Source organism: Pholcus phalangioides, unplaced genomic scaffold, assembly GCF_987345545.1.
Source record: "Pholcus phalangioides strain wild (caught in Gottingen) unplaced genomic scaffold, Ppha-v1.0 ptg000017l_1, whole genome shotgun sequence".
NCBI lineage: Eukaryota > Metazoa > Arthropoda > Arachnida > Araneae > Pholcidae > Pholcus > Pholcus phalangioides.
In genome coordinates this window covers 62,529,114-62,541,411 of record NW_028301610.1, presented here as the reverse complement: position 1 = coordinate 62,541,411, position 12,298 = coordinate 62,529,114, and the positions used below count along the sequence as shown (strand labels likewise).

The 12,298-nt window shown below is 41.6% G+C and overlaps 1 protein-coding gene and 2 non-coding genes across 3 annotated transcripts; all 3 read right to left on the bottom strand.

The window, feature by feature from the left end:
* Positions 1-128: 128 nt before the first annotated feature.
* On the bottom strand, positions 129-202 carry TRNAT-AGU (transfer RNA threonine (anticodon AGU)). Its single transcript has one exon. It is a non-coding gene; the product is annotated as a tRNA-Thr (tRNA).
* A 455-nt stretch (positions 203-657) lies between these two features.
* On the bottom strand, positions 658-731 carry TRNAT-AGU (transfer RNA threonine (anticodon AGU)). The gene has a single exon. It is a non-coding gene; the product is annotated as a tRNA-Thr (tRNA).
* Positions 732-7,528: 6,797 nt separating this feature from the next.
* LOC149074482 (uncharacterized) lies at positions 7,529-8,761 on the bottom strand. Its single transcript, XM_089247356.1, has one exon. It carries the CDS (start codon positions 8,759-8,761, stop codon positions 7,529-7,531), a length of 1,233 nt encoding a protein of 410 aa, XP_089103482.1.
* Between the last annotated feature and the right edge of the window lie 3,537 nt (positions 8,762-12,298).

Here is a 12,298-nt window from a genome sequence, read left to right as displayed (position 1 = left end):
TAACCAACAGAGCCACGGCACCACCCTTGAAAGGGGAAAAATGTTTTATACAATTATTTATTAAATACTGATGCATGAAGGAAACTGCCAATTAAAACAGTTGATATTTGACATGCGTTATTCTTGGAAGGCGCCGGCGGGTTTCGAACCCACGATCTCCTATTTACTAGACAGGCGCTCTAACCAACTAAGCCACGGCACCACCATTAAGACGGGAAAAGTGTTTTACACAATTATTTATCAAATACTGATGCATGAAGGAAACTGCTAACTAAAATGTTTGCTGTCTGACATGCGTTTTTCTTGGTAGGAATCGAACCCACGATATTCTGTTTACTAGACAGGCGCTTTAACCAACAGAGCCACGGCACCACCCTTGAAAGGGGAAAAATGTTATATACAATTATTTATTAAATACTGATGCATGAAGGAAACTGCCAATTAAAACTGTTGCTATTTGACAGCGTTATTCTTGGAAGGCGCCGGCGGGTTTTAAACCCACGATCTCCGGTTTACTAGACCGGCGCTTTAACCAACAAAGCCAAGGCACCACCCTTGAGACAGGAAAAATGTTTTACACAATTATTTATCAAATACTGATGCATGAAGGAAACTGCCAATTAAAACGTTTGCTGTCTGACATGCGTTACTCTTGGAAGGCGCCGGCGGGATTCGAGCCCACGATCTCCTGTTTACTAGACAGGCGCTTTAACCAACTAAGCCACGGCACCACTCTTAAGACGGGAAAAATGTTTTACACAATTATTTATCAAATACTGATGCTTGAAGGAAACTGCCAACTAAAACGTTTGATATTTGACATGCGTTTTTCTTGAAAGGCGCCGGCGGGATTCGAACCCACGATCTCCTGTTTACTAGGCAGGTGCTTCAACCAGCACCTCTTACAGATGGAAATCCTCTTCACGAGTATTAAAAATTACCATTTCATACGGATACCCTGTCCTAAAATCCGAATTAGAATGTTGTTGCCCTGTCTCTTCTGAAGCCAATAGAAAAAATTCCACGTTTCTAAGTGCAATATTCTTTGACATATTCTTGAATTGAAATATCGCTAAAAATAAGTTAAGAACGGCCCCTCCCTAATGACAAAACCGCTGTTCATAGCAGCGACGATACATTTTCGACTTTTTTTCAAAACTACAATCAAACTCACTACGGAACTAAAACCCTCACCCTTTCGTTGAATCGAGTTGTGGTTTTCAATGCCGAAAAATTTGATGAAAGCATTTGATTCAAGAATTTTTAAATATGGTCACTTATCTAAAATGTTATGTAAATGTTATATATTATCTGGTTAAAAGAAATCAAGTTAATTTACAAACTTTTAAAAAATTTTAATCGAATTTTTATCGGGTTGATTGAGTCTGTTAACTCAACTAAAATTCCAACTGTGATTAACAATTATTTATCTATTAATCGGACCACAGCCCTTGTTCTGTCGACAACTGGAAATCACCCGTATTTTTCTGGAGGAAATATGATCAGTTTATCACGTAGTCACTTCATCTTCAATAAAACCATCACTTCGTAAATATTCCACGAGATGTCGTTAGCATCAACGATCATATTTCTTTCTAGATACGTAGTCAACCCGCGGTTTACGAACAGCTCGGTTTACGAACAATGCGGTTAAGGAACAACAAAAAATGATTCAGTTAACGAACTAGTCTTGCTTTACGATCACTCAAAAAGAACTGAATCTCAAGGGAAGCATAGGCAGAGATAGAATTGGAAGTCTGGGGGCATGGCCCTCACAAGGTTAGGGCTGACAGGGCCCGCGATGATTCTCATCATTTTTTGTTTTTTCACGCTGTAAATTCATTATAAAGGGGGCAAAATACCTCGGCCTAGGGGCCCTTCTGTAAGATGTGGGGGCCATGTCTGGGGGCACGGTCATTATTGCTGGCGGCACGATGATGATGATGATGTCAATTTATATATAGGCTACATTAGATCTGTCGACTCCACCTTTGACACTGCGGGACAATGCCCCGCGCCCCCCGTATCTCCGCCCATGGAGGGAAGGACATTTCAGAACAGAAGCCTGTGATCAAGAGGCTATTTTTTGTTTATTTGAATGACGAGATAGTTGAAGAATTTGATTTAATCCGAATAATGTTCACATCCCCATATGACTTATTATTAGGCTGACAATATTTCATGGGCGGAGATTTCCCCCCTTCCCCAGCGTCAAAGGTGGATTCGACTGATCCAGGGGCGTAGCCAGAAATTTCGTTCGGGGGGGGGGGGGGGGACCAAAGTGACAGAACAATGGATTTGGCCATCTCTTTCCCTTTTTTCGGTCATTTTCTCACATTTCGGGGGGGGGGGGATCAGACCCCCAAGTCCCCCCCCCCCGCTACGCCCTTGGACTGATCCAATGTATATATCTATATATGAATTGACATCATCATCGTGCCCCCCCCAGCAATAATTATGTTGTCCCCCCCTCCCCAGACGTCCAAGTCAATCTCTGAAATTGTTCCTAGAAATACGAGAAAATACGGGACATCGCCAAAAATGATGCCAAAAGTAAGGAAAGTTGCCAACTCGTGCTAAAATCACAGAAAAGTAGCCAATCGAGGGAAAATCACAGAAAAGTTGCCAATCGAGGGAAATGAAGCGCCACTTCAAATTGCAGTGTTCCAAAAATAACACATGACAAATTTGTGAAATACTTATTCTTATTTGTAGTCATAATTATCATAATGTAATTTTTGAATTGGGAAGATAATTTTAATCGTTGTTTTGAAGAACAAAAGTCAAGATTCGTTGATAATTCGTGAAAAACCGGAACAATTTTTCAAAAGAAATCGGGACAACCAGAAAACAAAATACTGGGGCTGTCCAGGTAAATACGGGACGTATGGTCACCCTACTTATTATCCACTGTGTGATCCGTGCATCAACACAGATATTATTTCAAACTTTAGTTTGAATATACGCAGATATTATTTCTACATCAGTGAACTTTTCAAAAATGTTTTACAATTATTTTTGACAAAAACTAACACACTCTCTCTCAATCACTTCCTAAAATAGTCTTTATTTATTTATTTTTTTATTCCACAATAAACAAAACAGACAATAAATTATAGACGAACACTTTTCGACGCTAAGGGATATAAATAACCTTCCACATGTGGGTCGTACTAATGAATTATATACAAAATTTCTGCAATATACTGCAGAACATGCAATATATTGTACAATAGCTGCACGCAAGTCCTATCAAATATTTATGTTATACTAGACTCTGATGTGTTACATATGGTCATTACAGATCTATTTTCCTACAATAAACATATATACATATTTTTTCCTTAAAATTTGCAAATTTATTAACCATCCAAGGGGTCATTCAAGATTTACGTCAGCACCGATCGATGGGGGAGGGGGTTTCCGATTTGTTAACTTTTGATGACAAGGGGTGTTGGATGATGCTTACGCCATCAACCACCCTTTATGAACATATGAAATATTCTTAATGGCATCTTAAGGCGCGTATACACTAGCGAGCTGATCTTGCAACGCACGACCCCCTGCAGAGGTTCTAATCCGCTCGTGGGTACACAAATTCTCTTTGTGTTCCTTTCTTTCCTTTGTGTTCGTTGAAAAAACCGATTCCAGGTGGGTCCAGTGAAAACAGCTCTAGAATCGTTCACAACACCGTACAAATTACTGAACAACCAATTGCGAATGCTTTCATTGCATGATCCGCGCGCTAGTGTATACGCACCTTTACTCTTTGCGCCAAAAACGAAAAAAACTAAAAACCTTTCGATAGTTTCTAGGCGCCTGAACTAACATTTTCCGTATTGATAAGTACCCTACAGAGCGACTTTAGTGATCTCTAAGAGGCCTTTCACACGGAGCGGATGCGGATGCGGACGCGGGTCCGGAAGAGGTTTTAACAATTGGAATATACTGCGCCTTTCAGACGAGCCGAAAAATCTCCGCACCTAGGAAATGTTCATGCGGGTCCGGACGTCGTCCGCATGTGTCAAAACCTAAGTGCGGGCTCCGCATCCGCACATAGAAGTTTTGGCAATAGGTTTATTCGGAGCTATTCACACGATGCGGATGCGGAGCGAATTCGTCCGCATCTTTGGCTACTTTTTGAAGGTGATTTTTCACGGAATTTTTTTAATTATTTGCCATAAATACCCTTAAAAACACCATATGATGGTCCCTGCTCATTAATATAATGTACCTACATACATCTATCCCTCCGTTTCCTTCTGAGATTGAGATATAGCAACTTTAACTGCCTTTTGTCCATATTTCACAATTTTATATAATAAAACCTGCCAACAATTATTTAAAAATATAGATATCTGAAATATTATTTTAAATATTTGTTATTTTTTTAAATTTTTAATCTGTTAATTTTTTTAAACTTTAAAAAAAATACTTTTATTAAACAATGTTATCCACGTACGGTGTTCACTCAGGGCCGGATTAAGACGTTTGAAGACCCTTGCACTTGAATATTTTTGGTGGTTCCCCCGATACCTACAAGTTTACTTTACACGATATTCAGTCTATAAACTTGAAAAAATGAAATTTTATGTTTCAGAAGTGAGACTAATCTAAGGATGGGATTTCACTCTAAAAGGTTTATGAAAGTTATTTTATAAAACTTGAAAAATGTAACCAGTAAACACATCTGTTACATTCGAGAGAACTTAACTGATTCGCCTATTGGTTGCATTTTTCAAGTTTTATAAACGAACTTTTATAGTGTAATCCCGGCCTAAGACAGAATTGTGATGTGAATATTTCTAAGCACAGGCATTTTGAAAGTCTCTACCCCTCCCCTTTTTTACTACTTGCAAATTCTTTGATATCTCCTGAATTTCTTTTTCTTTTTTTTGGAACATCGAATGTTTTGGATGTTTTTGGATTGGATTTTTCGAACATTGGATGTTTTTGGAATTTTTTTTCCATATTTTTCCGAAAAGACGGATTTTTTTTCAAAATATTTTGAAAATATTTGAAGACATTTTCTCCCATCGACTACTTGTGAGGATCGGAATGAAGACATCTTTATTCCCATATTCTATGTGGCTCTAGATTAAACCACTAAAGAATGCCTCTAGGCTGCCTATGGGCACTGAATCAGGGGTGAAGGAGAAAAATAATTACAAAAATTGCGAAAAAACAGTTTTTATGCACGAATTTCAAACTAAAGATGCGGGCGATTCGTCCGCATCTTCAGTGCTCGTTTGAAAGGGTATGCGGACCCGCGTCCGCATCCGCATCCGCTCCGTGTGAAAGGGGCCTCAATGTTTCACGGATCCTTCACGTGCTCTGGAAATGTGTCCGGGCCGCTTTAATGCTCTGGAATTGTGCCACGCATCACTCAAGTGACCCGTAATTACGCCACGGATCACTTAAGTAATCTCGGAATGTTCCGCGAGTAACTTGAGTGATGTAGAACCGCAGTGGGAACGGCCTCGAATGAAACGAACCGCTCAATATCTGTTATTTCGAGTATGCGATCTTTTATAGCCTTCTTAAACATATAAAATGATTGCTGCAAATAATAACATCAAATTCTCTACATATTCTCGGAGCAAGAAAACATAATGGCTTTTTGAAAATTGTTTTTTAGGTAATGTTATATGATATAAAAACGATATTTTGATTGTTGCCATGCCGGTAATTATCACCAAAGTGACCCCCAATCATTCACATGTTAACGGGGCTATTGTGCTTCTTTGTATATTCATTCTGGGGTGACAATCAGGATTCTTATCTATTCATTTAATATTTTTCATTGCATATTGTAAATTGCGTATTGCATTTATTATCATTGACAAAGCTTAGCAGACAATATTTTACGGAACTATGAATTTGGCTTGGAAGTTATTGTGATTAGATTGTGTTATTGGAGAGATTTTGAGGGCTTTGATACTGTGATTATAAACTGAAGAGCCAAAAAAACTGGTACAGGCATGCGTATGCAAATAAAGAGATATGGAACTAATCAGAGTACGGCGCTGCGGTCGGCAACGCCTATATAACACAACAAGTGTCTAGCATAGTTGTTAGATCGGTTACTGCTGCTACAATGGCAGGTTATCGAGATTTAAGTGAGTTTGAACGTGGTGTTATAGTCGGCGCACGAGAGATGGGACATTGCAACTCCGAGGTAGCGATGAAATTTGGATTTTCACGTACGACCATTTCACGAGTGTATCGTGAATATCGGAAATCAGGTAAAAAATTAAGTCTACGACATCGCTGCGGCCGGAAAAAGATCATGCAAGAACGGGACTGACGAGAATCATTAAACGTGACAGACGTGCAACCCTTCCGCAAATTGCTGCAGATTTCAATGCTGGGCCATCAACAAGTGTCAGCGTGCGAACCATTCAACGAAACATCATCGATATGGGCTTTCGGAGCCGAAGGCCCACTCGTGTACCCTTGATGACTACATAACACCAAACATGGCCCCCGCTCTGTCCCTTGCGGGATATAAGCGGATTACCTTGCGGCTGGGCCATGCTGGAAAAACTCTCCTGACATCCGGGTCCGGCGAACATCCCCCGACTCGCAAGCCACCGGGTCCGTCCCGCCGGGACCCCACTCCATCCCAAGCAGCCACACTCCGGGAAGCTCCCGGAAACCTCCGATGGTCAAGAAGGAGCACAGGTGGACCGCCCGCCAGATCTCCGACCCAGCAAAAACATTCCGAGGCCCTCGGCTCCCCTAGTCCACGAGAGAACAACCCCGTCCGCCACTCATAGCTCAAAGGAGCAACAGAACGGAACCAAACGTCCGTCCCCATCCGGCAGCCCGCGCCCGTCCATGCCAACACCGCACTCCGTCCCCACCAATCCATGCCAACACCGCACTCCGTCCCCACCAATCCATCCACAGATGGACCCATGGGATCTCGGTTGCCAATCACTCGCTTCAGCTCCTTTGCCACCTGAAAGAAAACGTGCGTACATGGCACATGGAAGCACTGAACAGAAATGACAGCAAGTGCTTAACATCAAGTGGAAATTGTCAGAAAAGAACATGACAAACATCGCAGTTCTGTTAAATGAGCGGGACAGAAGAGAAAAAAAAATATATATATACAGTGATATGGTGAAAAATATTCCCATGAAACATCACAGTCCATCCGATGATCCGTCCTCCTTGAGAGACTAGACACAAAATAGTCTCACAAAACATCACAGTCCAAAATCCATTCCAGAACAAAACCAGCGTTGTGGTAATTCATGGTTCACTACAGTAGATCGTAGAGCTTACAAATATATATATGAATACATGTGAGTAAATGCAAATACATAGAAAAGATTACAAAGATACATGAATATGTGAAAAAGTATAAAAAAGGCAACGGAAATCTGAAGAACATCATTGTCCTAATTTCACTAAGAGTTGACAATGGGAATTCATGCGAAACCTCGTTGTTCGATGAAAGAATGAAAAGTTTATGGTTCGTAATCGGAGTCTGAGCAAGAATCACCTACATCATGACCCTCTACAAGTCCTCCCCAGTCACTGGTCTAGGATGGATGAAAGAGTCTTGATTCTTTTCAAGTTGATTGATGAGCATTTTAATTTGATCGTGGAGACCAGAGGTATTGAGCACTGAAGTCATCCACGATTGAACATCATTTGCCTGGACCCGGATGTGTAGATTCGCGGTCAAAGGGCAAGTGGTCGCGTAATGGTACGATGTGCCCTCCTCCCCGCATTTGCACTTTTCTGTTCTCTTGTGGAACCTGGAAAGGTAGGCGGGAAATGGACCGTGTTCGGAAAAGAAGAGGATCATTTCCCTAGTCCATTTCCTAAGCTTGCAGTTAACGGTGGGGAGCAGAGCGAAAATTTTGCGACCAGTCTTTCTCTCGTTAGACCATCGATGCTGCCATTTGGTCATCATTTCTTCATGAAGAATGTTGGTTGCCCATGACACGGGGAGAAATATCGTGAAATCTGGCGAAGCTCTGGTCGTCGCTGATTTGGCCAGTTGATCGGCCCGTTCATTACCATATGTGACCTCATGGGCTTTCACCCAAGCAATTTTAATATGTGGATTGTCGCATAGAACTTCACGGATTTGTCGGGCCGTACGATGTTGAGATAATGGGTCTTTGATGGCAAATATGGATGACAGAGAGTCAGTGTATATACTCACTGGTTTTTTACATTCTAGAGCCTTTTGGACGGCTATATGAATTGCAAAAAGCTCCGATTGGAACACAGTATTTGAGTCATTTAATTTACATGACCATTTGTAGATTTCCATACCTCCTTTAAGTATGATGAGGGCTGCAGCCACGCCGTTTTCTGATTTTGAACCGTCCGTGAAGATGTTAAGGTCGGTATTCTCCTGCCCTATTTTTGCAGGTGCAGTGGAGATCTGTTCTTCTTGTGGATAATCCGCTGGGTGATGAGTCCAACCTGTTGCCTTGGTCTGGAGCTGGGAAGAACTGATGTTGGTGCCATCCTGAAGCTCGATATTTTGTTTGTTTCTGAGTAGTAGACCCTTTTTAGCTTCAAAACCAATGACCAAGCGCAGTGGGGGTAAGCCGGCTAGAACCTGTAAGGCATTTGTGGGTGAGGTGGAGTATGCTTTCAGAATATATAATAGGCAACCTCTCTGAATGGAATCAAGTCTTCTACCTTGCTCCTCCGTATGTTTACCTCCCCATGCAGTGGCACCATATGCTATTATCCGCTGTGCGACAGTTAAATATAATATTCTGCGCATTCTAACACTGATGCCCCAGTTCTTGCCAGTGGAGCACCAGAATCGAGGGAGAAGTGCATTGATCCTTAATGAGATTTCCGATATGTGTTTGTACCAATTACATTTGTCATCAAAAACGACTCCAAGAATCTTGATGTTTGAACTTCTCTTGATGAATTGTACCCTTGATGACTGCACGACACAAAGCTTTACGCCTCGCCTGGGCCAGACAACACCGACATTGGACTGTTGAGGACTGGAAACACGTTGCCTGGTCTGACGAGTCTCGGTTCCAATTGCTTCGAGCTGATGGACGTGTACGGGTATGGAGACAACCTCATGAATCCATGGACCCTACATGTCAACATGTGATGGTATGGGGCGTGTGCAGTTGGCGTGATATGGGACCCCTGATACGTCTAGATACGACTCTGACAGGTGACAGGTACGTAAGCATCCTGTCTGATCACCTGCACCCATTCATGTCCATTGTGCATTCCGACGGACTTGGACAATTTCAGCAGGACAATGCGACACCCCACACGTCCAAAATTGCTACAAAGTGGCTCCAGGAACACTCTTCTGACTTTAGACACTTCCGCTGGCCACCAAAATCCCCAGACATGAACATTATTGAACATATCTGGGATGCCTTGCAACGTGCTGTTCAGAAGAGATCTCCACCCCCTCTTACTCCTACAGATTTATGGACAGCCCGGCAGGATTCATGGTGTCAATTACCTCCAGCACTACTTCAGACATTAGTCTAGTCCAGTGGTTCTTAACCTGGGCCATATGGCCCCCTTGCTGTCCTAGGATATTCTAGGGGGGCCACGGGAGAAAATCAGAAGAAAGGTGTTCCACGACAGGTGGTGAAGGAAGTCATAGAGAGCTGTGAAGAGAAAAGCTTTAAAAGTGAAACATGGTTGAAAAATAGTACTACTTTCAGAATTCATCAGATCCGTCCATACAACCAGGAGCATCTTAACCCTTGGGTCTACTTGGGGCATGACACGGGTGTTCATGTTTATAATGGAGGGAGGGGGATTGCACTATATATGGGATCTGGTGGTATGATTTTCATATGTAAGCTGTTACTTCCAGCTAAGTATGGAGGGCCGTCAGAGCAACGGTTGATGTGTTGAGAGGGTCGATTTATCGTGCATGTTCGTTGGATCGTCCCGTATTTTACACAGACAGTTTTTTGCAATATAATTTGACTCCTGGGAGAGATGATAATCCACCATTTGAATCCGTGCCTAGCCAGGATTCCAGAGAATGATCTTATTTATTAAAATTTCATTCATGATAAAAAAATAGAAAGTTTCTCACTCTTGGATGAGAGTAGAGGGGACCCTGGATAGGACAGGGGAGCCACGAGAGAAAAATGTTATCCATAGGGGGCCATGAGCTGAAAAAGGTTAAGAAACACTGGTCTAGTCCATGCCACGTCGTGTTGCGGCATTTCTGCGTGCTCGCGGGGGCCCTACACGATATTAGGCAGGTGTACCAGTTTTTTGGCTCTTCAGTGTAGATGATACTTATGAAACCACACATTTCCCTAACATCGTTTTCATTTCTTCTCTTTCATACTGTGGTTATTTTCTCAGTACTTATTATTTTAATAATTTTCAACAGTTTCACGTTATGCACAAGAGCTGCTGCAAAAATTCAGAGCAGAAAACTTCGAAGTGACAGGAAAGGATTAATTAAATTTACATTGATTCCTTTGAGAAAAATTGTTTCGGTTTACGAACGGACTTTTCAGGAACGAATTAAGGACTGTAGGTTAAAATAAAAATAAACTAAATACAATGTATATCACACACACATATGTTTCGTTCATCAGTAAATGCTCCGAATTTACCCCCCGCCCCCCTCCTATTTTACATAGGATATGAAACAAATGCAATCGTTAATGAGAAAAATATTTTAAAATAGAAAAAGTAATTATGTTAACACAGAAGCGTGGTGGTGCGTAATGTATGTTGTAGAAACATTAAAGTTGGAACGTTCAATTAATCTTTTCACGTGAGAATGTTAGCAATACTCTTACGCCTACTTCATTGGGGTTTTATCTACACCGATGGGTCAACGAATGGTAAGCTGCTGGCATGCACAAGTGGACACACCTCCAGAATTTTATAACGCTCCTATTTAGACACACCCTGCTATTGTTTACAGTATACTTGATCAACCATATAACCCGCGTTTTTACCCGTATAGCCCGTGGGCAATGTGTGTGTGTGAGAATCTAATTTTATAAACATCAACTCACTGAGAGAGACGTTTCCAGATCACTTGAGTGACTTGGGGATGCAGTTCCACACTAAAGTGAAATGTACCAGCGGCCACTCAAGTGTCCCATGGGCCATGGCACACAGATCATTTAAGTGACCGCGGCTACGGCCCGCACAAGGGTAAGGTTGACAAGGCTTCAGTTGGAAGATTCACGTCATTTTTTTCTTTTTCACGCTATAAATTCACTATTGAAGGGCTCGCCGAAGATCCTAGCCGGGGTGAGGCGGCGCTGCTACAGGATGTGAGAGCCATGCCAGGAGCATGTTTACAGATCGCCGCGGCACAGTTCCAGAGCTCTTAATCTTAATTGACTGAAAATTAACAGATAATAAATAATAAAGACATAAATGGACCGATTCACAATAAATCACAGGACAAATTGATATGGGTGCTAATAAATGCCAGAAGCTTGGGTAATAAGAAATTTTTTTTTGAAACTATGACAGCTGTGGGGGTCTAGACCTTGCAGCTATTACTTAATCTTGGGCAAACTATTGGGATGAACCATTCTTACACATCTCAGGACACGATACTTTTTGGAAAAATATATCTGGTAGGAAAGGAGGTGGAATTTTGATTTACACTTCTGGAGCGTGCAAACATGATTTCACGTAACACATACAGAATAGGGCTATTGAAACTATATGGGTTGAGCTTGAAAATAAAAGGTGTTATATATATATATAAGCTTATTGTAGGGGTTTGTTATAATCCACAGAATATAGGGATCCAAAGTTCATGATGAAATTTCCTACATGTGTAAGCATAAGAGAGTTGTCATATTAGCGGTATTATATACTAAATACAAAACTTCTACCGCCCTCATTAACCCTTCCATTACATCTCAAGTGGCAATATTGTAAGAGAGTAACAATTGTATTGAGGTTGCAAGATTTGCAACCTCAAGAGAGTAACTTGGAGTGACGTAATTCAAATAACACATGATTAAGTACTGTACAGAGAAAGAAAGAAAATGTTATAATATTTTATCATGTATATATACTGTTTTTCTAGTTTTTGTAATTGCCTTTTTATTAGGGTAACTCATGGCCCCCACATCTTGGAGCAGGGCCCCTAGACTGGGATCTTTTGCGGGCCCCCGACAAGACTTTCACGGGGCCCCTTTATGATGAATTTATAGCGTGAAAAAAGCAAAAAAAATTGTGAAAATTGTCCCGGGCCCCGGGGCTGGAGCCTTGTCAGCCCACCTCTTGTGGGGGCCATGGGGTTACTGTAATTTTGAAGTATATGACATCC